The 27,998-nt window shown below is 42.8% G+C and overlaps 1 protein-coding gene across 2 annotated transcripts in view; it reads left to right on the top strand.

Annotated features, from left to right (window-relative positions):
• Positions 1-27,998, top strand: part of hspa12a (heat shock protein 12A) — a 342,644-nt gene that overhangs the window by 182,643 nt on the left and 132,003 nt on the right. For both annotated transcript variants that reach the window (XM_034185227.1, XM_034185228.1), the window contains exons 5-6: positions 11,813-11,917; positions 15,842-15,958. In XM_034185227.1, coding sequence (XP_034041118.1) covers positions 11,813-11,917; positions 15,842-15,958 — 222 coding nt within the window. The remainder of the gene's footprint in view (positions 1-11,812; positions 11,918-15,841; positions 15,959-27,998) is intronic.

The raw sequence follows: 27,998 nt of genomic DNA on the forward strand, positions 1-27,998 counted from the left end.
TTTGGCGCTGATTGGTTTGTGCACTGCCCTGACCTACAGGAATATTAGCAAGATGGCTGCTACCAGAATCTTGTTCCCTCATCTGTCCGTCATGATTAATGACTTTGGCAAGGCAGTGCAATCTCAGACTACATTAACTCTTGAACTCAAATGCAAAATGGATACCATCTTGGAGCATATCGCTGTATTGCACAGGAATGTGCTGCTGAAGACCGGACAATATTCTTCATAAATTTGGAATCTAGATGGTCAGAGGTGCAGTAAATGGAATTCTGTATCTCTGCGCCTAACATCAACATGGCAGCCTTATGGGCTCCTGAAGGTCAAATGCCCTGCTCTTCCCCCAGAAGGATCTACAGCCTTGGTGAAGGAATTCGGCTCCACCTTCTTATCTATTTACCCGCTATTTACCCCAGCCTGCTGTTGCCTAGCAACACCAGACTTTACGCACACGCAGACAGAAACTGACACAAACTTAACTCATCTGCACAGGCATATCTCCCTCTCTCCATCCCTATTACCCTCCCCCCTTTGTGTCTTTCCACTCTCCTTACCCTGGCTTCCTCCCTGCCACCCTGGAGGCAGCATGGCTTATACTGCTGTAGCCTTCAACTCCCCAAGCTGGGCAGCACAGGCCCCCCTGCTGCGGCCTTCACCCACTTTGCCTCAATGCGGATGATGGACTGCTTCAGGTTTAGTGCACATAAACAATGTCAGATCTATATGTGTTGTTTTTAATTATGATGTGTGCCATTATTACATTCAACTGGTAATAACTGTGGATTAATTGCTGTATTTTATCTGAGGTAATTGGAGTGTAAACGCAATTTAGTTGTTGTTGCAATCGTGTAATGACAATAAATCGCCTCTCATCTCATCTCATCAGTTCCCTAACGCACTGTAATGTCTGATTGAGACCATGTGAAAATATCACAGGAAATCGTCCAGATTGAGTGAATTCTTACAAAACCGTAAGAATATAAACAGCAGTGAAGAAGTCGGGCCATTTACATAAGACACCAACAAAATATCTAACTGAAAAACAATGAGATTCTGAACATTCCCCAGTTAAGGCCAAACTACCGCATTGCTGTGGGGATCTATGGTCTCTAGATTGGGTAGTGTTTATAAAATAGGTAGCTGACAAGGGTGTTAATAAATTATGCAAAGTTTCTATAATGATCTGGAATGGTGTGTGAGTCCAGAATGTAATTCTCAGCATCCATTGTTCACAGTTGTTATGTAATATCTGTAATTTCTCCAGAAATATTAGTCCTATCAACTTTCTGTTTTCACGGCTTTCATCCTTGACCCAAAATTCATAAGCATACCAAGCAGCAAATGTCAGTGCTCCCCAGTTTCTCTGTGATCGAAGCCATACACATGCATGCATGCATGCACACGTGTACACAGAGGGCACTTGGCTTTTAATATATCAGGGCTGTGAAAACTCCACGGATCCAAGGAATTACGCAGATTTCTTCGTGGGTGGGTGGGGGGTGGTGTTAGTGTTGTACTCTGTAGTCGTGATACGAGCAAAGCACCGTGGAGCGGTGTGAAGCTCACTGTATGGTAGACGAAGTCACAAACCAGAAAAGGCACAAAAAAATCTGCCCAGTGGGGAAAAAGGCACAAATCGATGGTAGACGAAGCCGCAAACCAGAAATGACATGGTGAGATGCTGAACAGCTTCCCTCGTTCATGTCCGCGACATATACATATTAGTCACTGAGTTTTTAAAATGCCTATCGCAAAGCGTGAAATAGTAAATGGAATGCATTTACAGTGAGGAAAACAACTATTTGAACACCCTGCGATTTTGCAAGTTCTCCCACTTAGAAATCATGGAGGGGTCTGAAATTTTCGTCTTAGGTGCATGTCCACTGTGAGAGACATAATCTAAAAAAAAAAAACCTGTATGATTTTTTAATAATTTATTTGTATGTTACTGTGGCAAATAAGTATTTGAATGCCTGTGAAAATCAATGTTAATGTTTGGTACAGTAGCCTTTGTTTGCAATTACAGAGGTCAGACGTTTCCTGTAGTTCTTGACCAAGTTTGCTCACACTGCAGCAGGGATTTTGGTCCACTCCTCCATACAGATCTTCTCCAAATCTTTCAGGTTTGGAGTTTCAGCTCCCTCCAAAGATTTTCTATTGAGTTCAGGTCTGGAGACTGGCCAGGCCACTCCAGGATCTTGAAATGCTTCTTACGGAGCCCCTCCTTAGTTGCCCTGGCTGTGTGTTTGGGGTCATTGTCATGCTGGAAGACCCAGCAATGACCCATCTTCAATGCTTTTACTAAGGGAAGGAGGTTGTTTGCCAAAATCTCGCAATACATGACCCCATCCATCCTCCCTTCAATACAGTGCAGTCGTCCTGTCCCCTTTGCAGAAGAGCACACCCAGAGTATGATGTTTCCACCCCCATGCTTCACGGCTAGGATAGTTTTCTTGGGGTTATTCTCATCCTCTAAACATGGTAAGTGGAGTTGATTCCAAAAACTCTAATTTTTTCTCATCTGACCACACGACCTTCTCCCATGCCTCCTCTGGATCATCCAGATGGTCACTGGTGAACTTCAAACGGGCCTGGACATGTGCAGGCTTGAGCAGGGGGATCTTTCTGCCCTGCAGGATTTTAAACCATGACAGCATCATGTGTTACTAATGTAATCTTTGTGACTGTGGTCCCAGCTCTCTTCAGGTCATTGACCAGGTCCTCCTGTGTAGTTATGAGCTTTCTCAGAATCATCCTTACCCCACAAAGTGAGATCTTGCATGGAATCCCAGACCGAGGGAGATTGACAGTCATCTTGTGTTTCTTCCACTTTGTAATAAATAATCATAACAGTTGTTGTCTTCTACCAAGCTGCTTGCCTGTTGTCCTGTAGTCCATCCCAGCCTTGTGCAGGTCTACAGTTTTGTCCCTGGTGTCCTAAGACAGCTCTTTGGTCTTGGCTATGGTGGACAGGTTGGAGTGTGATTGATTGAGTGTTGAACAGGTGTCTTTTATACAGGTAACAAGTTCAAACAGGTGCAATTAATACAGGTAAAGAGTGCAGAATAAGAGGGCTTCTTAAAGAAAAATTAACAGGTCTGTGTGAGCCAGAATTCTTGCTGGTTGGTAGGTGTTCAAAAACTTATTTGCAGCAGTAACATACAAATAAATTATTAAAAAATCATACATTGTGATTTCCAGATTTTTTTTTTTTTAGATTATGTCTCTCACAGTGGACATGCACCTAAGACAAAAATTTCAGACCCCTCCATGATTTCTAAGTGGGAGAACTTGCAAAACCGCAGGGTGTTCAAATACTTATTTTTCTCACTGTATATACGCTTTTCCATTTGCATCAAACACTCAAAGCACTTTACACATCATTGCCTCACATTCACCCTGATGCCAGGCTGCTTGCCATGCAAGGCGCCCACTACACACCGGGAGCAACTGCAAAGTGTTCTTTTTTTTACGACATCATGCAAGTTTTATAAACCTGCGCACACTGATCTGTATAACAGATACAAATCAGTGTCCTCGGATCTGCTGAAGTCTGCAGAGAAAAATTCCTCTCTCAAAGCGTGGCTGTTGCGACAGTTGTTATAAAGTGGGACTGGCTGGTTGCTACTGTGACGATGTGTGCCTTGCTCCAAGACACTGCTCTTTAAGCTAAACGTAGCATGTGGACATCGCATACTTTTGGAGCCATCAAGTTTTTAAAAGAAGAATTTTGTCTGGCATGTCTGTGTCACGGAGCGACCTCAGAGAGAGGGAATATGGTCAGAAACACCATTTGAAAAAAATCAATAAGGACAAGAATCTGTGGCTTTAACGCTGGCTTGAATTTAAAGTTCGTTGTCATGAACACAGATAAAAGAAACGGGAAAGCGAACTGCATCTTGTGCCCACAAGAAATATGGTAAGATTTTTTTTTGTTTCTGGAAAATAAACATTGTGCTGTTCAAACAGGATTTCAGACAAGATTATGTGTTTGTTTTTTGTTTTTTTTATTAATGTAGACTTTCTTTCATTGGAAAAAAGACGTTATGGCTTTGAATGGATTTACAGGAATTTACACAAGGATATAAGTGACTTTTTTACTATGAGGTATGTTATTGATATTTTACAATGATTTTCCAAATATTCTACAAGCTTTAGCTGTGGTTTTTGAAATGCTTTGTCTTTTCAGTCTTTATCAATTTCATGTAGTTTATTATTCTAAGTTAATGCATAATTTGTTTTACAATTAAAAGGAAAATCATCCCAGGTCCTACTTCCATGTCATATCATGCCATCTGTTATTTCAGCATTATCACTGACTGTTAAAATGAAAGGTTGAATCTAGGAACATTTAAATATGCACTTCTTTTGAGAATTTTCTTGCAGGAGATGCTGACAGTGTATCATTAGAGACAAATTAATTTGGTTTCTGGGGCCCCGCGGGTTCTAGACCCCAGCTCCAAGAGGGGCTGAGCCCCCTAGATCCCGTACAAATTTTCCTCGGATTTCACAATTTTCATTTCACATCCCTGATGTATAGATACAAGAACAGAATCATTTTGTGTAATGTTCTTCTTTTTGCAGAAACTACCTGGTGGCTCCCCTCACATACATCAAATGGAATATTTCCAGTGGGCAGGAACGCTTCTACACATACAGAAACGCAGAATGATGTCTGGCCCTTATTCTCAGACATTTAGCTGCAGCTGCAGGTCTTCATTGTGCCACAGTTCTTGGTCGTTAATCAGCAGCTGTGTGATGTGATGATGCAGCTGCTGATTCACATACTGAGTTCATCCAGCAGCACAGAGTCAGCTTTCCTTGTTTGCCAGTGGCTGTTGGCTCATGACCCTTTATTTGCCATAATTCATACACATCAGTGTTGCTGACAGCAGGTTCCTGCAGAACTACTGTGCAGTTTAATTAAAAGGTGTTGCATTGGAACAAAGAGCGATGTAGCCTTTCTGTCAGTGTTACAGTATTATTTATATTATTTATATGTTTGTACTGTGTAACAGGGAAAGGCTTTAGAGGACTGCTGTCATCAGGTGACAAACTCACCTGAACAATTGCCAGTGTGGGCAGTATATTAACTTGCACAACTGTCTTCTAACCAGCTGACCTGGGTTCAGTTCAGAGCCTGAGCATTAAATGTGTTGTGCTTTAGCTGCCTCTGATACGTCAGATGGTAGAATGCTTGCCTTGGAATAAAAGCAAGTTATTGCAACGCATGCCAGTATCTAGAGTCGCTGTATTTCAGAGTCCAAATGTCTGAATTTGTTGGACCGGATATTTAAATGGGCTCAAACGCATCTAAACAACTGGACAAACAGAATTGCACATAGCATCAGCAGAGGTTCTCAGTAAGTATTTTTAAGTCAAATTCTCCCCAGCACTAAAAGCATCACATTAGTGCTCTTAGAGAGGTGACCTACATAATCCATCCTGCAGTCCCTACTACTACTCCTAGTTTCTGGATTGTGTCTAATAATCAGTTTTACAACTGTACTGCTGCATGTCTGTGCCACTTCTGGCTGATCCAGCATGTCAGCACACATTGCATATTATTATTGAACAATTCAAGGAACCTGGAGGAATTTCAATATGTAAAGGGCAATGGTGCAAGCCTAACCGTGAGATCCCCGATCCTGCTGACTGCACTGCATCAAGAACTGGATGGATGGATGGATGAGATTTATTGTCATTGTCATTACACAAGTGCAACAACAACAAGATTACGTCCACACTCAAATTACCACAGACAAGATACAGCAATTAATCCACAATTATTACTTGTTTACCATAATAATAGCACACATCAGAATTAAGACAACACATATACATTTGACATTGTTTATGTGCACTAAACTTGAAACAGTCCGTTTTACGAATTGAGGCGATGTGAGTGTGGAGGAGCCGCAGCAACATGTAGTCGCGCCGCTGCGAGCTTGGGGGGAACGGGGACCTACAGCAGCTAAATTGCACAGCACCCTGGAGGGGGAAGGGAATGGCATGAGCAGGGGGGGCCGGGATGGGGTGTGGGATGAGGACAATAGGGGGTAGGGGGGAGGTGGAGCATGCTTTCAGTCTCTGTCCATGTGTGAGTCAAATGAGTCAGTTTCTGTCTGTGTGTGCTGGAGTTGGAAAAGATAAGAAGAAGGCAGCCGAATGTTCACCAAGGCCATAGAAATTCTTCTGGAGGAAAACAATGGGGCATTTTGTCCTTCAGAAGCTGATAAGCCTGCCATGTTTATGGTTGAGCAGTGAAAAACACCTTTTTGTTATCCATTTTGGCTCTGAGTTCAAGGGTTAACTCAGTCTGAGAATGTATGGCCTTGCCCAACTCATTAATCATGACGGACAAGTGAGGGGTCGTGGTTCTGGTGGCAGCTGTCTTGCCAATTTTCCGGTAGGTCAGGGCAGCACATAAACCAATAAGTACCAGCCCTCTTACAATGAAACCAAATATAAATAAATCCTCGATGTCCTCCACAGAGAATGGCGCAAAGCATGCGACACGCCCAGGAGTCAAGAACATAGCCCGCAGGGTAGGTTCCATCTGGGCATGCAGGGTCCCCCAGCCCTGATTTCCTTGTTGAAAAAATGGTGTCAATAGCGTTCAGAGACCAGCTGATCAATTCCATGGTTAATCCAATATAGTTTGAAGAATTCACAGTCTGGTGAAGTAGGGGACTTGAAGATTGGAGCAGAGATAGAGAGAGGAGGAGATGCGACTGCCTTCGCCGGAGTCCCAAGCCGTAGTACTGTAACTGTTATTCATCAATAGCCGATATACAGTGCATCCGGAAAGTATTCACAGCACTTCACATTTTCCACATTTTGTTATGTTTTGTTTATTCCAAAATGGATGGAATTCTTTTTTTCCCTCAAAATTCTACACAATTCCCCATAATGACAATGGAAAAAGGTTTTGTTTTGTTTGTTTGTGGGGGGTTTTTTTTGTTTGTTTTTTTGCAAATTTATTAACAATAAAAAACTAAGAAATCACATGGATATAAGTATTCAGAGTTTGCCATGAAGCACAGAATTGAGGTCAGGTGCATCCTGTTTCACCTGATCATCCTTGAGATGTTTCTACAGCTTAATTGAAGTCCACCTGGGATAAATTCAGTTGACAGAATGTGATTTGGAAAGAAACACAGCTGTCTACATATAAGCTCCCACAGTTGACAGTGCATGTCAGAACACAAACCAAGCATGAAGTCAATGGAATTGTCTGTGGAATCTGTGGAAGGGTACAGAAACATTTCTGTTGCTTTGAAGGTCCCACTGAGCACAGTGGCCTCTGTCATCCATAAATGGAAGACGTTCAGATCCACCAGGACTCTTCCTAGAGCTGTTTGCCTGTCTACACTGAACAATCGTGGGAGAAGGGCTTTAGTCATGGAGGTGACCAAGAATCTGATGGTCACTCTGTCAGCGATCCAACATCTGAACCTTCCAGAAGGACAACCATCTCTGCAGAAATCCTCACCAATCAGACCTGTATGGTAGACAGACAGAAGCCTTAGTAAAAGGCACATGGCAGCCCGCCTGGAGTTTGCCAAAAGGAACCTGAACAACTCTCAGACCATGAGAAACAAAATTGTCTGTTCTGAGGAGACAAAGATTGAACTCTGTGGCATGAATGCCAGATGTCATGTTTGGAGGAAGCCAGGCACCATCCCTACGGTGAAGCGTGGTGGTGGCAGCATCATGCTGTGGGGATGTTTTTCAGCAGCAGGAACTGGGAGACTAGTCAGGATTGAGGGAAAGATGAATGCAGCAATGTACAGAGTCATCCTGGATGAAAACCTGTTCCAGAGCGCTCTTTACCTCAGACTGGGGTGACGGTTCATCTTTCAGCAGGACAGTGACCCTAAGCACACAGCCAAGATATCAAAGGAGTGGCTTCAGGACAACTCTGTGAATGTCCTTGAGTGGCCCAGCCAGAGGCCGGGCCTGAATCTGATTGAACATCTCTGGAAAGATCTGAAAAAAGATCTGTGCAGTGACACTCCCCATCCAACCTGATGGAGCTTGAGAGGTGCTGCAAAGACGAATAGACAAAACTGCTCAAAGACAGGTGCACCAAGCTTGTTGGCACCATATTCAAGAAGTCTTAAGGCTGTAATTGCTGCCAAAGGTGCATCAACAAAGTATTGAGCAAAATGTGTGAATACATATGTGAATCCTTAGTTTTTTATTTTTAATAAATTTGCAAAAATTAAAAAAAATCTTTCATGTTGTCGTTATGGGGTTTTGTGAGTAGAATTTTGAGGGAAATAATTTACTCAATTTTGGAATAAGGCTGTAACTTAGCAAAATGTGGAAACCATGAAGTGCATACTTTCCAGATGCACTGTAACTGGAAGAGCTTGCTTTGGGAAACCTTTGTCAAGTGAAGTATCAACAGTCACTTTCTTTCTCTGTAGAGTTTATATGTTCTCTGTCTGCAAAAGTTTTCTCTGGGCACTCCGGTGTTGTGCTGCCATAAAAAAAAACATGCCCATAGGTTTGTGTTCCTCCTGCTGTCACTGACCGAGGCAGTCTCGTGACCTGCAATTGTGCCCTGTGTGTGAGACTGTGGCTGCCCAGTACTCCTGGTTATTGGATTGTGTCTAAAGGCCAAGTATACACTCACACTGCTGCATGTCTGTGTCATTTCTTGCTGATGCAGAGAATTATGGGTAATCAAATTATGCAAAGGGTCTTTGACCTCAGTAATTTGCACTCACACCAACTAGAAACAAAATATCAGAGAAAATTTAGAAGGTCGATGTATACATTCAAACATGTCAGTACACAGACAGACAGGTATTGGCTTTATTCTCATTTATTATTTCTTAATTTATCATCTGGTTGTCTTTTTGGAATAGACAAAATGCAAACAGGCTGAAAACTCCACAATAGAAAATGTTATTTTATTGAATGGAGGGGGGCTGCCTTAAAATGTTACATTCATTAAACAAAAACAGTTTGTTCTTCCAAACATTTTCAAAACTGAATCTCAAATGTGCTTTTGTTTTTTGATTTTTAATGCCCTCACAGACCACCTGCAGTACCTTCACTGTCCATCAGAGGGCTTCGGTCTATGCCACAGAGCCTTATATGAATACTAGAGGCCGCAGTCGCAATGCTGCCTACTTAACGCCAGTGTTCCTTCACGGAGAGTGTGCCACCATTTTCACACTGGGCAAAATATTCATGAAGTGCCCAGATGTGAACTGTTTTCGTGTGCATTTTCAATACGGCTGTAAATACGCGAGTGAACACACACAGAAAAAACCTTGCAAAATACATGTTAGAATACCGTTCTTACCTGGATATCGAGCCAGTAAGAATAATTTACATGAAATTATGAAAGGAAAGCATTAAACTTAATGACACCCACACATTCTGAAATATTAGTGTTGAAAGTTTTCACGGATCCAATCTATTCCAGCTTCAATCAATTCCTTTGATGAGGCACATTTTATTCCAGGCAGTGCGACGCAATATCAAGATACAGAAGTTGAAGTTGAACATCTCATAACCCAAACAAGTTAGTGTTGAAAGTTTACACAGATCCGGTATATTCCGGCTTCCAAATTCTGCAGACATAACAAGGCACAATGTCACCACACACAATCCAGACTGGGCACACAGGCTGCATTACTAAATTCCACATGGTAATTCCATTTTTGTATCACATTGAATGAACTCAGCTTTGAGTAAAATTCCATTTTCAGGTGGAAAATTCTAAATCTGTGTGGTATACAACTTCATATTCATGCATTGCACAGACATGACGCTCTGCAAGATACACCAGTTTCTCGCTCAAAAGTCATGGAAAAGTAACAAGAATAACCAAAACCACTTACTTATGTAAGGAAATGTTGCCTCCCTTCTTCCTCCGGTTGTGGCATTACCAACATGTGCAGCTTTATGACATGTTCCAGCTGTTCTTGATGAGATCTATGAGCGTCGGTGCGCGTTGAAAATGGTGACCATGCCTCCTTGCCTCTATTACTGATATATGGCTCTGTGGTCCACACTTGCCACTTCAGTAATTTTTCACAGAGACACAAAATCATTTGCATTCTGCACTTCCTCAGAGCTGCACTTTCTGTTCGTGTCTGGCAGTGCCCCCCAGCGGTGAGCAGACATGCACATCAGTTAAGACCATGCTAATGTGCAGCGATATTGAAGTCAGAATCAGATGTGAGTGTAATTACGATGAGTTAAATGCAGAGCTCAGAACGGGCTGTAATGTACAGTGTCAAATAACGCTTTCTTCCAAACTGAACAAACCAACTGTGCCACAGGGCTGAGATGAGTGACAGGCAGTGAATGCTGAGCAATAAAGAAACTGCAGTGTGATGAACAGAGTTTCTTTGGTGTCTGAACAGTCACAGCATCTGACATATGTAAAATCTTTAGGTCTTTCCTGACACAGACCGTCCGACCGCTGGTAGCTAGTCATGAAGAGAAACGGCTACACGTACACAATTATGTACCAAACATTGTTAAGCTAATGGTCTAATGGTGTCTTTGATCATTTTGATGTTAGGACTAGAGCCCGACCGATATATCGGTCAGCCGATATTATCGGCCGATATAAGCCCTTTTCAAAGTATTCACTATCGGCCGCAATTTTGCCGATAGAACGCCGATAATTTCTCATAAACAGAACAGTTACAGAAATAATGTTGGTGTCAGCAATGTAAAATGTCCTTGCACCGTTTGTCCAGTAGATGGAGCTCTGACTCCATTCAACTGAGAACTGCTTACACCCCTGCTTAAATGTGTTCATCACCGGCCCCCGTAGTGTTACACTGCGCTGATAGGCTGACAAAAGCATACAAGTTAAGTTTATAAGGATGTTGTTTGTAATAACTTTGCGATTACATTCACCCCACATTTCTCCAGTTTCAGTTCAACTCAGTTTCATTAACTCAGTTTATGTAATAATGTGTCAAATGTGCTTAATTGCATCGGTCACACTTTTTATTAAGCCCACGTTGTGTAGACCTTATTTCTAGCATGAAAAACTTTCGTTTACTGCTAAGAGGTTGAAGCATTCAGATTCACTGGTCATCCAGAAGAGTTCTGGGAATTACTGCCATTCGCCATTAACCCTATACGACGGCTGGGACCAGGCTTTACTAAATTGTAAATAACTTTTTAATGATATGAGATAAAAACTTACTTTTTTTGCTGAAAATTTAACTGATCCACCGTCGGCCATGTTGGTACTCCTCATAGAAGATGTGTGATGACGTGCGCAATGTGAGTGTCCAATCGGAATTGGTTCTCCGTCACATGGTTTTCCAAAATCCAATTGTAGGGCAGATTTACCTCACGTGATATGGCAAAGATCATTCTCAGGAGTGATGTCTTACTAGTTGGCCTGTTTGAATAGCCCCATAACTGCATAAGTTGCATTTTTTTAAACTTGAAAATTCTTCTCTGTTATAAAGTTAATCAATATGATGACAAAGCTTCAGCTTTTAGCTCATACCTTTTTTGTTAAGGGTTCAAAAACGAACATTTTATTAATTTAAAACATAATAATAATATCAGCTGATTTATCGGCTATCGGCAAATTAGCCAGTTTATCAATTATCGGCATTTTTTTCATCCAAATATTGTTATCGGCCTCAAAAAATCCATATCGGTCGGGCTCTAGTTAGGACAGACACAAAGGTCTTAAGAAATTGTTACATAATGCTAATGCAATGTCATGTAAAGTCCAAAACTGTTGTTGTGCTGTTTTGTGTGGTTCCGTACAAATCTGTTTTGACTGGTGCACCTTCTACCCCACTTCTAGAATCTGTCCATCGACACAGACCTGCAGGCAGCCAATGGGAAGCGAGTAAAAGCTCTGGATATCTTTGCATATGCCCTCGCCTTCTTCAAGGAGCAGGCGCTAAAGGTAACGTGCAGTACTTTCAAAACGCATTGTCACCTGCACTCAGTGTGTCAAAAAAGTTAATTTGTTGTCATGCTTCAGTTCAAAAAGTGAAACATTATATACACTGAACAAAAATATAAATGCATCACTTTTGTTTTTGCTCCCATTTTTCATGATTTTTCAAAGATCTAAAGCATTTTCTATATACACAAAAGACCTATTTCTGTCAAATATTATTCACAAATCTGTCTAAATCTGTGTTAGTGAGCACTCTCCTGTGCAGAGATAATCCATCCCACTTCACAGGTGTGGCATATCAAGATGCCGATTAGACAGCATGATTATTGCACAGGTGGGCCTTGCACAGTACAGTATATGCACTCAGTAGTTGGTCGGGACTCTTTTTAAATGAAATCCTGCATCAATGTGGTGTGGCGTGGCGATCAGCCTGTGGCACTGCTGAGGTGTTTTGGAAGTCTGGGTTGCCTTGATACCAGTCTTCAGCTCATCTGCATTGTTGGGTCTGGTGTCTGTCATCTTCCTCTTGACAATACCCCATAGATTGTCTTTGGGGATTAGGTCAGGCAAGTTTGCTGGCCAGTCAAGCATAATGACAACATGGTTATGAAGCCAGGTATTGGTAGTTTTGACAGTGTGGGCAGGTGCCAAATCCTACTGGAAAATGAAATCAACATCTCCATAAAGCTTGTCAGCAGATAGAAGCATGAGGTGCTCTAAAATGTCCTGGTAGATAGCTGCGCTGACTTTGGACTTGATAAAACGCAGTGGACCAACACCAGCAGAAGACATGACACCCCAAGTCATCACTGACTGTGGAACACTAGACCTCAAACAACTTGGATTCTATGCCTCTCCACTCTTCCTCCAGATTTTGGGACCATGATTTCCAAATGAAATGCAAAATTTACTTTCATCTGAAAAGAGGACTTTGAACCACCTAGAGTCTACAATATTGAATTTTTTCACAATATTGAAATGTTCTGAGATGCTGAATTTTGTTTTTCATTAGCTGTAAGCCATAATCACTCACTCACCTGGCATTATGTCTTTGTCCCTGGAATAAAGTTGACTTCTTTTACACCTAAGCCTAGTCTGGGAGTCTGCATTCCGGGTCCAGCTGCCACAGGCCAGGCAGCTGCCCGGCTTGTCAGCGCTGTATAAATTCCAGTCCATTTAACTTTTGAATGATAGTCTAATTTATTGAGATTTACCTGTTGTCAATTCCACATTTTAAATCCAAAATGAAGCCACAAATTAATTTTTTTAGTCATTAACCGGACATTCACAAAGTAAATAGTATATTGGAATCACTCATTTATACTAAATGTAAGTAAGTAAGTCCCTTCGGCTGCTCCCTTGTTTGCACTTGGGGTCGCCACAGCAAATCCAAGGTGGATCTGCATGTTGAATTGGCACAAGTTTTACGCTGGATGCCCTTCCTGACGCAATTCCTCATTACATGGAGAACTGTGGCAGGTGTGGGATTTGAACCCGGAACCTTCTGAACTGAAACCAAGCACATTAATCACTTGGCCATCACCCCTGCTTCATTTATACTAAATGTATATAACAAAAATGTAAATATGTAAATGAATGTGAGAGTATATTTTGTATCCAGATGACAAATACAGGCATATTTATTTGTGCTGTACTATTCCCGAGTCAGGGATGACATCTTACGCTCAACTTGGCTTGTTTAATATTTGTGATCAACGAGGGCAGCACGGTGCTTTAGTGGAAACACCCGTAACAGCACTGAACAATGTTGCTGTTTCTTCTGAAAGGACACGGAAGAAAATTGAAGGTGTTGGTCTGAATTTTAATGGAATTGCATGTTGTTCTTGAGGAGAACAGGTACACGCTTATGAATTTTCTGTAGCTCTAAGATCTCAGCCTTTCTAGAACCAGTTCCTGAAGTCAAACTATTAGTGCCCCTTCACACATAACACAAAATTGGGCGAAAGAAGCAGAAACTGGCTGAAAATCTGCAAACAAAAAACAAACAAAATGGAGAATGACGAAACATTCCACCTGCTGTCGGGAGGGACACACGGTCAGACAGGTGTGCACGATACTACGGTGACGGTTTTGTGCACGCTTGTGCGAGCACCTGAGACATGTGGCACCACATTGCGGTGCTGCTACCGCAAAAAACAAAAACCACACACCAAAAAAACAAACAAACAAAAAAAACCCCAGCAGTTTCTAATATTTAATCCCTCATATCGAGCGGACAATACAAGTATGATCCTTCTGTTCCTCTGTAAATGACTCATGGTCAAAGAAGTCAAGTCATGAAATGACATGAATGAAGCAGCGCACTATTATCATTTCCATATCAGCCAGCCCCGCGCGTGTGTCCAGCGAGCGGCGCGCCGCAGGACACCGCATCATGTGGACCACAGCTCACGTGGGTGATGTAGCATTCAGATGCCAGCTGAGTGTACACATGATCAGACGGTCCCTTTCACCTGGCACAGCCTGCCAATGTGTGCACTATGTGGCTGCTCCAGCCTGTTGCAAAGGTTGATTATATGTTTTTATGTATTCCATGTGAGGACAGCATGCACACCACGCACCTCACGGTGGAGAGTTGTATGGTCATGTCTGTCATAACATGGTACGTGTTCTCCAGCTGTGACTTCAGGCTAACAGATCCCATCAGCAGAAGCTGTTTGCGGACATGCCACCTTTCGATCAGTGCACAGAACAAAGTGTCGCTCTTTTGTTCTTTGTTCTGTGATTATAATTTTACTTATTTGTTATGTAATTATGTATGTAGTTACTGTAGTATTTATTGATATACTTGTCCTGGTTGTGTTCTCTGTGTTTTTAATTTAACATGTCGTGTGCATTGAACTGTCATTCCCAGCTGTCAGTGAGTGGCTGGCTGAGAGGCTGAGAGGTGCTTTGCAGTGCCATGTGCGCTCACACGTGGTTGCCTGGTCCCTATGTGATCTTGTCTGTACAAAATTATCAGCATGTCATGCAAGTATGCCCCCCCCCCCCCCCCCCCCCCCGCATGCCACGTGTATTGCGATTGCACTGCTGTTCTAAAGCTGCTATTCGAGCTTTCGCCACCACTGGCACCTCAACAATATTGGATGAGGGGAACATGACATACTCGCACGTCATTTGTGGTGCTGTGGGGGGGGGGGGGGTGCGTGACACACACGCACGCCACATCTTGAGGGGAAGCCGACACACTTGCAAGCCACATGTGTTGGGGGTAACACTTGACATATGTGTTGCTTGGTGACGGAACACTTGTTTGGCACTTAGACAAGTTTCACAGACAGTTTGAATGTAGTCATCTGCACTCCATAATCATGCTTGGAGCATGATTAGCCCGGCCTTTTCTAAGTTCCCAGCAAGTAGTGTTGGATGTCCGTGGCACCTGGAATATGGCCAACACCTGCTGAGAGGGGGTCGAATGGGCAGTCACAGAGCACTTGCTGTCTTTCGGCTGCTGGTGTGCGTGAATGGTTGTGACGACAGTTGTACGAGGCATTTGAGGTGGCTCCGATTTTCTATGAGTGATGTGCAATTCCTCCTTTGTGCGCCAGTCAGCTTCAATTGTGTTATGTGTGAAGGGGCCCTTAACAGGGTAGATGTAATTAATCAGACAAAGTTTTGATGTTGGAAATTAAACTCAATGAAATTCTGTTGTTGAATTATTTCTGATTCTTGTCCATGCAAATAATGTTGACTTGTGTACTACAATACGTGATAATCAAATATTTTTTGGTGGTAATATGTCAGCGCTTTATCTTTGCAAGAAACATTGATTGAAAAGAGTTTAATGACTTTAATGACTTTTGGGCACAGAAGGGCACAAGTTTGAATCCTGAGCAAACCCTCCTGTATTTACTTTTAAACCACTGTGCTGTCACGTCACAGAGTATGTTACTGTCCATCCTGCAGGAGCTGAGTGACCAGACAGGAAGTGAGTTTGACAACAATGACGTCAGATGGGTGATCACTGTTCCTGCCATCTGGAAAATGCCCGCAAAGCAGTTCATGAGGGAAGCTGCATATAAGGTGAGCTGACAGTCTGCGCTCGCACTGTGACTGCATCATTCCGTCAACATAAATAAATAAATAAATCAACAATAAGCTGAATGTCAACAAGCCCCCCCAAGAGGCAGACCCCAGTCAATTAAAGTTCATAACTACACATCTAGCATAAGAACTGTGAGCACAGGGACTCCCAAAGGCTGTGCTGAGCTCCCTGCTCTACACACTCTTCACATATGACTGAGTAGCCTCTCAGAACAACACCAGCATCATTAAATTTGCAGATGACACTACAGTCTGACCACTGGTGGGGATGAGACAGCATACAGAAGAGAGGTGGCGAATCTTGCAGTCTGGTGTTGCAACAATAATCTTTACCTCAATGCAGCAAAGACCAAAGAGATGGTTATTGATCCAAGGAGGAGTGGGGAGCTGCACACACCACTGTACATTGATGAGATAGATGGGGAGAGGATGAAAACCTTCTAATTCCTCGGCACTTACATCAGTGATGATCTCACCTGGTCTTACAACACCCAAGAGATCATCAAGAAGTCCCAACAGAGAATGTATTTTCTGAGAGACTGAGAAAATTTGATATGTCAGCCAAAATTCTCAGCAGCTTCTACAGTGTGTACGACTGAGTGTGTCCTCACCACTGCCTCATAGTCTGATATGGTAACTGCACAGTCCAAGACAGGAAGCCTCTCCAGCATGTGATTAAGACCTCATAGTACATCTCTGGGGCAGCCTTCACCTCATGGCAGGACATTTACCAAACCAGAGTCTTACATAGGACACACAACCTCATCAGGGACAGTACACACCCCAACACTCACTCTTCACACTCCTACCATCAGGCTACAGGAGCCTGAAGTCCAGGGCTTCAGACTCCAGGACTACTCTCTTACACACTGACCCCTCCACCACCTGAATGACTGTTATTTCACTGTCAATTTTCTCCTCATCATTACTACTATCATCCTCTAAGTATTTATTATAATAGCTCTGGTCACTATTTATGCATCCATGTACCTTACGACTCCTGCACAGAAGGAATTCTGCTTAAAAGTACAAAATATTGGACAAAATTGCCAATAAACATAAACATCCACACATCCTCTAAACATCCTTTAAGGCCCCTTTGCACATAATATGAATGATACCAAATGGTGCACAACAGAGGATTCAAATGGAACTCGTGAAAAATCCAAGCCGCACTCAAACACCTTGTACAGCAGTTGGCACAACTGTTTGGCCACAGCACTTGCATTCCACATTCACGTCGCGCTCGTGCTGGAAACCCAATTGAACGGCAGTCAAGATGAGTTCATAATGCCATCTGACAGTGATCGCAACATTCGTATAGCATGTCGTATGCAGGTCGGACCATTCGGACCGTGGTCGAGGGGCTGCACAAAATGACCATGTCGAGCCCTGGCACAATGTTGCAATCTAATCAGCCTTCTAACCAGCGGCCGAATGAGGGCGAATGGTGCGGGGCCTTAGAAAATGCGGGTCCAGTTGCATGGCCAGCACGGATGTAGTGCCCAGTACAACAACTGTCGAGGTGTGGTCAAGGTGGCAATAGCTCAAAGGGCAGTCAGTGTGTCGTGTCCACCACCTGAACACCATGAATGGCGTGTGAGTGTGTTGTATCCCATCCCCCCAGCACCACGAATGACGTGCGAGTATGTTTGTGTTCCCCCCATCCAACATTGTCGAGGTGCCGCTGAGGTGCCAAAAGCTCAAAAGGCAGCTGGAGTGCAGTGCGATCGCTGTCCAGTGCAGTGCGCACAGCTGGACTGCCATGTCCATGATGGACATCATTGTCATTCCCTCCCATTGTCATTCCCACCCATGGGTTACACAATGTTTATAAGACTTCATCACAGCTGATCATCACAGCTGTAATACGAGATGTACAGGTGTACACAGGGTGCGTCCTGCACACAGTGAGTCAATGGGCTGCTTGGCACACTGCCCCACCAGGGACAGCTGAGAGGGATAAAACAACTGTCTAACACCCATCACGAACAGCATTTCTCTCTGGAGGTGGAATACAGTGTCCCCAGCCACCAACAGTCATGAAAAATAAAAACTCAGCCGTGGAATGGCTGGAGCTGTGCTCCAGGCAGGGGGGCGTCACTCAGATCACGTCAGTGGCCGTGCAGGAGCAAAAGCTGTCAGATGATCACATGCCTTCACTGAAGCGATTACATCATGTTGCACCTGACCGCTGTGTACACTTGTGTACCAGAGTGGACAGCTCATGAGCCATGAGGCCATTCATGTGAGCGCCATGCTGCACTGGACAGGGGAGCTTGTCTCATTATTTCCTGCCATAAGAACAGTTTCTTCCCCTCTGCCGTTAGACTCATGAACACTTCATAACTTAGTCACCTTAACCTTAACTCTGTCACTTTATCATTTTATCACGGGTCACTTTAGACAAATGTACTTTGGTTTTTAATTGCACTCCTCCCACTGCACTGTTGTTCTGTTTGTGTCGTTGCACATAGCCTTTCATATTTCATATTTCATATTTTATCTTATATTTTAGAACATATTTTATCTTAGCATTTTCTTAGCAGAAAACTGCCTGGTTTTACTGTGCAAATGACAATAGAAAAAACTCTTAACTGACTTAATACCACCTTAATTGAGGTGCCAAAAATATAAGAAAATCCACTGAAGTGTAGCAATGAGTCATGCTCAGTGTGTTCATGAAGTCTCATTTTTTCACATTTCATAGGTTGCACAATTTATTTTTATACATTAAAATAATGCAGTTTTTTGAAAGTGAAGTTTTTTGCTCACTGCCTTTTTGTTTCTGTCACCTCACATTTTTCTTCTCTATGTGCCTTGTGATTTGAGTGGGTTTTTTTCCCCCGAAAAATTATGTATGTGATTAATTTTGATTCCTTAATCACAAAGCTTGTATTTAATTAGATTAAATTTTCTTATTGTCTGACATCCCTGTAGTTATAGCATTTCAAATTGTTTATGTATCAGTGTTTCTTTTAATAAAGACAAGAAAAGTCTTCTTCAAACATTGGATTGCCAAAGTCTGGCTGTTGTTTTGAGGCTTTTTGTGGAGTTGAGTGCATAGATTTTGATTTTAATGAAGATGACTTAATTTCTCTTGTGAGCATTAGCAAATCAGAGCACAATTTGAGGCATCACAGTAACTCCTTGATCCATCTTTAGTCATTCATGAACAGACTTGGACAAACTACGCCGTAGTTACGGCTATCATCAGCATTAGTTTTGAAATCGGGGTGAAATTTTCGAGGTATTCAAAAATTTCATCCTGATTCGCCAACTCAGATACTCAACCCCCTGTGTCATCATGGGCCACTTCCGGGTGTTTGTAAAGATAAAGATAAACTTTATTGATCTCACAGAGGAGAAATTCATGTTACGTCAGCTCTTAAAAAAAAAAAAACACAAGATGGGTGCAAGTAGAGGAAAATGTTCATCAAACAGCGTGTGCAAGGATAAGCAATAATAATAATACTTGTAACAGTACGAGACATAAGAAATGAGGTAGAAATAGAATATGTATATGTATATACATATATACATACACACATATACATGCACACCCAGATACATACCTATATATATATATATATATATATATATATATATACGTATATATATATATATATATATATATATATATATATATATATATATATATATATATATATATATATATATACGAGGTCTGTCCATAAAGTATAGGTCCTTTTTATTTTTTTACATATGCATATATATAAACATGATTGGGATTGAAAAGGAGATAGGAGCATCTTCTTTACAATATGTGAAATGGAGTTTAGGTGTGGTAAGGTGACATTAGTGCAGGGCTTTGCAAACGAGTTGTTATTACACGTGATTTATGGACATATTAATATTGCACGTGATTTGTGGACATATTATTGCATGTGGTTATTTTACAGTGTTATTGTACAGTCTGACAGCAGCAGGGAGGAATGACCTGCGGTATCGTTTCTTCTTGCACTGAGGATGCCTCAGCCTGTCACTGAACGAGCTGTTCAGCTCCACTACAGTCCGGTGCAGAGGGTGAGAGGAGTTGTTCATGATCGATTTGAACTTGGTTAACACCCTCCTCTCAGCCACCTCCTTCAGAGACTCCAGAGGACAGCCCAGGACAAAGCTGGACTTCCTGACCAGCTTGTTCAGTCTCTTTCTCTCCCGCTCTGTGCTGCCCGGGGCCCAACAGGCGACAGCAAACAGAGTCATAGAATGTCTTAAGCAGAGGCCTGCTCACTCCAAAGGATCTCAGTCTCCTCAGGAGGTGGAGGCGACTCTGGCCTTTTTTGTACAGGGCGTCTGTGTTGTGAGTCCAGTCCAGTTTGCTGTTGAGGTGAACACCCAGGTATTTGAAACTGTCCACAGTCTCTATGTCCTCCCCCTGGATGTTCACCGGTGGGTGAGGTGGTGGTTTCCTCCTGAAGTCGATCACCATCTCCTTCATATTACTGGTGCTGAGACACAAGTGGTTGCGCTCACACCAGTCCACAAAGTCTGTGATGACTGACCGGTACTCCAGCTCGTTCCCCTCAGACACACGACCCACAATGACGGAGTCATCAGAGAACTTCTGGAGGTGGCAGCTGTCCATGTTGTAGGTGAAGTCCGAGGTGTAGAGGGTGAAGAGGAAAGGCGAGAGGACGGTGCCCCGGGGGGCCCCGGTGCTGCACTTTACCACCTCAGACTGACAGCCGCGCAGCCGCATGTACCCCGATGTTGGGCCTGTAGGCGAACTGCAGTGGGTCCAGGGTGTCGCTCAGCACGATGCGGAGGTGAGACAGGACGAGCCGTTCCATGGTCTTCATGAGGTGGGAGGTCAGGGCAACTGATCTGTAGTGGCCCGGTTCCTTGGCGTGCAGTGTTTTGGGAACCGGGACCCAGACCCGGCACCAGAAAAAAAATATTAAGGGGGCGATGAGCTAATCACAGGGGGTGGGGTCGCGTCCCCCCCCCCCCCCCCAAAAAAAAGTGCGCACCAGAGGGTACGTGCCTCTGAGGGTGCATAATGAATTGGGTGCGCTCCTAGAAAGCTCGTGTATTTAGGCTACACCGTTGTAAGAGACTGACTAAGAGTAAAGAGTGATGACAGTATTTTTTAATTATTTGAACGTATAGACCCTCGGTCAAGTGATCTCCTGCATACCACAAAACCAAACCAGCAACACAAGTGCAAACACAGCGCAATTGGACATGACAGTCACACAACGGGTCAACGATAAACCTTTCATGTAGATATACAGTGGTCCCTCGTTTATCGCGGGAGTTACGTTCTAAAAATAGCCCGCAATAGGCGAAATCCGCGAAGTAGACAGCGTCATTTTTTGCAATTATTATAGACGTTTTAAGGCTGTAAAACCCCTCACTACACACTTTATACACTTTTCTCAAACAGGCATTAACATTTTCTTACTTTTCTCTCGTGTGTAAACACTCAAAGTTCAAACCTTAGTAGAAAAATAAGACCAACCTGTTTTCAGGCCCAAACATTTGTTTGAGAAATAAAAATAGAATGTTTTCCTATAAATAATTATGATGGCTTTTAGAACTAATGAATTTAATTTTGACGATCAACCTACGAGGTTGGATATGTAAGAAATTATTAATAGTGACTGACCAGTATTTCACAGTTCCTCTGACTGCGCCTTTTCGTCCTGGCGCCGCATCTTTTTCCACCGAGTCACACCTTGCTGCAGGTGTCTTTTTCCGAGTGAAGAACACAGTTATGGGTAGTTGTTGGCGCTCTTTTTTCTTCTGGGTGAGAAAATTCTTATAAACAGACATGCAGAACACAATGCGCGTACTCTCCCTTCACGGTGCCGCAACAGGTGTCCTGTCATCTCGACAGAACACCCTCCTACTTGATGAGGACGCAGAGCACAATGCGCTGCAAAAAAAAAAAAGCATGCAAAATTGGACTAAAAAAAATCTGCGAAACTGCAAGGCGCTATATTTTCCAGTATTTCTTTTTCTTTCTTTTTTATTTTTATTTTTGATAACTCTCACATCCGAGGGGACGAGGTTGATGACGTGAGGGGGCGTCACCCCCAAATGCCCCCTCGTGGCGCCGGGTCCGCCGGGACCACACAGGAGGTCTTCCACAATTGATCGGGGTAAAAAACTGAAGCACATGCAGCACTTCTGGCAGTTCTGGCTGAGAACGCAGCTGGGCGCAGCTTTACTTTCATTTTTGATTGGGAAATTGTAATCAAACCTTCATTGACATTACTGCTTCATTAATTGACTGATAAATCAAAATCATATTTGTTATTTTCTATATTTTTATTTCTATATTTTTTCTATCTTCTTTTTCAGCAGATAGGAGTGTTGATGTAGGAAGAAACAGGAAGAGGAGTGATTTGTGTCTGTGGTCAGCTGTGGTCAGAGATGGAGGGATGCAGAGAGAGTGGAGGGGAGGGTGTGTACGGGGCGAGCAGAGTGTCAGCACGGTGACTCAGCAGGAGCCAGGGTGGCTGCTCCAAGACGGCGGAGGAAGTGCGTCTGTTCAGTGAGCACTCCTCCTCCAAACACAACGTTCTTCAGCTGTCTGTGAGACACAGTCCACAGCTCCGTGCCGTCTGACATGCTCTCTCTTAGTGCTGAATCTGAGACAAATAAAGCTACCCGTCCCATTCCACTCACTCAGTCACTCACTCATTCGCTCTCTCACAAGGGTCCCAGGGGGGCTGGAGCCTATTCCAGTAGTCACAGGACATGAGGCGGGGTACACCCTGGACAGGACACCAGTCTGTCACAGGGACACATACAGACAAACAAACACAGTCACACCCACATGCACACCTACAGACAATTTAAAGGTTCCAATCCAACTAACCTACATGTCTTTGGATGTGGGAGGAAGCCGGAGCACCTGGAGAGAACCCACACAAACACGGGGAGAACATGCAAACTCCACACAGAAAGGCCACAGGTGGGAAGCGATCCCACGACCTTCTTGCTGTGAGGCAACAGTGCTAACCACTAAGCCACCATGGTGCCCGTACCATTTTATTCAGCTGAAATTTTGCTCCATTTAAAATCCTGTTATGACCATCAAAAAGGGGTAATTTGTATACAAAATTTTATTTTCAGTGTACAGTGGCACAAAATGCACTAAATATCATTTTAAAAATTTGCAAAGAAACTTAAAGACTGAGAAACACACATGCACAGACAGACAGACAGACAGACAGACAGACAGACAGACAGACAGACAGATAGATAGATAGATAGATAGATAGATAGATAGATAGATAGATAGATAGATAGATAGATAGATAGATAGATAGATAGATAGATAGATAGATAGATAGATAGATAGATAGATAGATAGATAGTAGGGGTGTCATGGATCACGCAACCCTCAGGTTGGATATTGTTTTTAAGTCAGAGGTCATTTCATTTTCAGACCATTTATTAATTTTGTCCCCATGTTTCGTACGGTCAAGACTCACGTGCGGGCTGGAGCCTATCCCAGCAGTCATTGGGCGAGAGGCAGGGTACACCCTGGACAGGATGCCAGGGTCACATATAGACAGACAAACTCAAGTCACACTCATACGCGCATCTACAGTCAATTTAAAGTTTCCAGTTCACCTAACCTCCATGTCTTTGGAAGTGAGAGCACCCAGATGTGTCATGTGTGCAGATGAGTTCGTATCAGTCTTTGTCCGTGTGTGCATAAAGTCTGGAGTTGCCTTGACAACAGCAGGGTGTAGGGGAGGGCATATAAGAGGGGAGCCAAATGCTCCACCAAGGCTGTTGAAATCCTTTTGGAGGAAAAACAAGTGGGGCATTTTGACCTTCGGAACCTGATGAGGCTGCCATGTTTTGGGTTAGGCAGAGAAACACAGAAATTCCATTTGCGGCTCCTCTGAATGTCGAAACCCAATTTATGAATATTCCCTGGTCTCCAACATCTTCCTTTGCAAGGCAGATATTTGCTCCGACATGTTTTCAAACTTTTTGACTTCAAAAGTTAACACAGTCTGAGATTGTATCGCCTTGCCCACCTCATTAATCATGACAGACAGGTGTGGGGTTGTGGTTCTGGTAGCAGCTGTCTTGCCAATTTTCCGGTAGGTCAGGGGAGCGCATAATCCAATCAGCCCTAGCCCTCCTACCATAAAAGCAAATAAGAATAAATCCTCAAAATCTTTCATGGATAGTGGTGCCAAGCACGCAGTGCGCTATTTCTCCCAGGCATCGAGAACATAGACCATAGGATAGGTTCCGTCTGGGCACGCAGGGTCCCCCAGCCCTGATTTCCTTGTTGAAAAAATGCTGTCAATAGCATTGAGAGACCAGCTGATCAATTCCATGGTTATTCCAAATATAGTTTGAAGAATTCACAGTCTGGTGAAGTTGGGACTTTTAAAGGTTGGAGCAGAGATAGAAAAACACAGAGGAGAGGAGAGAGGAGGAGATGCGACCACCGTCGCCGAAGTCCCAACCAAATCACACATCACACATCAGTGATTTCTTGACTTTGTATAGAGTCAAGCATGCTGGAGTCCATGTGTGGGGGATTAAGTCATAGGTTGTTTTCTAACTTAATTTTTATTGAATTTTTCATTGCAAGTGCTCATACAAACCATCATATCAACATTACTATGGCATCAAACAACAACTCTTGGATCTTTAGCTCACACAAAACACCAGTGTATGACGGAGAGAGAAATCTCAGTATTAATAATAATAAAAAAAATAGAAACACAGTAGTCATTTAAGAAATATCACTGCATTTACAGGGTCCCATCTCTTAATAAACAGCTCCTTTTGAACTCTCAGAGAGAAAGTAATTTTATCCATCATATATATTTCCCTAATTTTCTCGACCCACATGGAATAAATAGGTGGTTTCAGTTTCAATGATTTCAAGGTGATACATTTAAGAGCAGCTGTCAGTAGTATATGCAAGAGATATTTCCTGTCATTCCCTCCAAAGTCATCTGGGATTACGCCCAAAATTGCAAGAAGGGGTTCCTTAATAAAAGAGTGCTTAAAAACTGTGACATTTGGGCAAGTCCATAATATATGAGTGTGGGTGCTGATGTCAGTAACACAATTTCGCCAACAAGTGTCAGGATTTCCATGTCTATATTTGGCAATTATTTCAAAAGTTCTGAAAAATCTGGAGGTAACTTTCCGTTTGTGCTCTCTCCACATATTGGAGCAAGTTACTAAGTGAGCTTCAGAACATATACCTCCGCTTACCTCATGCTCATGAGCAGTACCTCATGCTTCACCTACAACCCCCCCCCCCCCCACACACACACACAAACGCACACACAAGAAACAGTTGCCTTGGTTCAGTGATTACCAACGTGGTCTTAAGCATAAGGCTAGAGGTCTAGAATGAAAATGGCGTCATTCAAAACTAGAAGTATTTGTACTACTGGCAACAAAGTTGCTGTTCGACACGATGGCAACATTTATTCATGGACAACCATGAATAAATGGTTAAATAAAGTTGTTCTCATTTTAAAGCTCAAGATTTTTTAGATTACTCTGAGAAGAAAACATGACATTAGGATGAATATGTCTCAGCATGTCTTAATTCAGCCACTACACCCTGTTATCAAGGTGGGTGCCATTGCTGATGCATTAGCTAGACTAACCAAATTTGATAGTATCTCACTGGAAGCGCTGATGAAACTTGTAATGTCTGCTGAAGACACAACCTGCTTATTTGACCTGATACCAACAAAACTGTTTAAGGACCTGTGGCCCACTCTTGGACCGACTGTGTTGGAAATTATTAATCTGTCATTAACCTTGGGATCTGTTCCTAAATGTTTCAAATCTGCAGTGATTAAACTGTTATTTAAGAAATCTAATCTTGACTGTAGTGTATTGAAAAACTATAGGCCGATATCATTTTGTTCTAAAATTCTGGAAAATGTGGTTTCACTGCAGCTCGAGGACCACCTTACTGAGAATAGCCTTTTTAAACCACTGCAGTCTGCACTTAGAACATGTCATTCCACTGAGACAGCTCTCTTAACGTAGGATCATGTGTCATACATCATCACACTGACAAAGTGAGGACCTTGGGGGTGATTTTTGATCCCACGTTGTCCTTTGACCTACACATTAGACATATTACGAGGACTGCCTTCTTCCACCTGCGAAATATAGCGAAGATTCATCCCATCCTGTATATGGCTGACGCACAGACCTGGATTCATGCTTTTGTTTCTTCTAGATTGGACTTCTGCAATGTTCTATTTTCTGGTTTACTGCAGTCCAGCATTAGGGGTCTCCAATTGGTTCAAAATGCTGCTGCCAGTCAATTGACAGGAAGTAGAAAGTTCGAACACATTACCCCCACTTTGGTGTCTCTTCACTGGCTTCCTGTTTCTGTGAGGTCGGATGTTAGGGTTCCGCTATTAACCTATAAATGTATTCACAGTTTAGCACCTCCCTACTTAGCTGACCTAATCACACCCTATGTACTGCCTTTGCATTCTGAGGGTGCAGGACTGCATTGTGTCCCAAGGGTGAATAAAAGATCTGTGGGCCAAAGCCTTCTCTTATCATGCACCTTTTTTTATTGAATCCCTATGGAGAATAAACAGTTTGATTCTGTAGAGACATTTAAGTCCTGACTTAAGACTCATTTATTCTCCCTTTGGCTAGCACACTGGCATAGTATGGAACTATGCTTCCTATCCTTTTAAATTCATTTTATTAGTAATAATACAATAACATGCTTTTGAAGGGCGGTATGCATTTTCAGAGGCCCGTCGTTCACGCCCAGTCATTCAAAATAACAGATATTCGCCCGAGTTAGACAAGGGCGAATATCTATCATACCGCACGACAACAACATATTATTTGCATTATTATCACTTTTTATTGAGATACACAACACGTAACGCATACATAAAAAGTTAACTTTTGTCATGTCCGATGGCGCGCGCGCCGCCGTCCAAATTCAGCAGTGCGTCCTCATCAAACTGGCTGCCTGCTCTTCGTTGTCGTACTATCCATGAGAAAATCATCCGGAATATCCATATTGGGACCAAAACACAGTTCTCGCCTTTTCATCTTTTCCTATGCAGAGTTTTTTTTTCCCCCTCTGCGGACAGTTCTTGGGCTGCGCGCTATGCCGTCATTTGTTTACGCACAGCAGGCAGGTATAGCCAGATAGCATCGACATAAATCTACGATACCGGCCTAGCAACACCCCGGGAAAGTGATAATAATGGAACTTATCTTGGCTTCAGCTCTATCTAAATCAGAGGTCATGCATTTTTTCTAACTCTCCCACTCCCAGGCAACTAATTCTATCAGGTGTGCTCAGCCAATCAAAACACCAGTTGTAAAAAATCAGGTGTGACTTGAGTAGGTAGACATGGAAAACATGCAGTGCAGGTGCCCTCCAGGAACAGGGTTAGTGACCCCTGATCTAAATTTTGAGTCTGTTAGTGAAGCTTCGGGCTAACGGCCAATGATCACCTTAGTGTTTTCTCTGCTTTCCTGCTGATTTGCTGGTGATGATTTATACCATAGGTATAGTTTTTCTGCGAGACTGATTCTGCTCTTTTTCTTTCTGTCCGAGATATGGCTGCTGACAGTGTGCTGGACTGACAGACTGACTGCAGTTTGCGTTTGGAATGGACGCAGTTTGCAGGGAAGATTTTGCATTGTGGCTTAAAGTAGTAACCATGTTACAATATATATTTTTGTGAATTTGACCCTAACCTTCAGCCATATATATATTTTTATTCCCCCTTCGTTTTTGGTTATGCAATGTTGGAAATGTAACTCCAACTGCCATTAAAAAAAAGTCTTAAACAGTCTTTAATGTTTCTTGCTTCCAGCTGTAGGACCTCTGTGTTTCCAATATATTCATTTCAGCAACTTCTGATGTACATTTTGATCATCTGAATTAGATATTTGGAATGACCACGACTGAGCCTGCGCTATTCTACAAATTATGTTTCAAAAAGTTGCATGCAGCAACTTGTGGGTCAGCATACAGCATGAGTTTGTGTTC

This window comes from Thalassophryne amazonica, chromosome 13 (genome assembly GCF_902500255.1).
Source record: "Thalassophryne amazonica chromosome 13, fThaAma1.1, whole genome shotgun sequence".
Taxonomy (NCBI): domain Eukaryota; kingdom Metazoa; phylum Chordata; class Actinopteri; order Batrachoidiformes; family Batrachoididae; genus Thalassophryne; species Thalassophryne amazonica.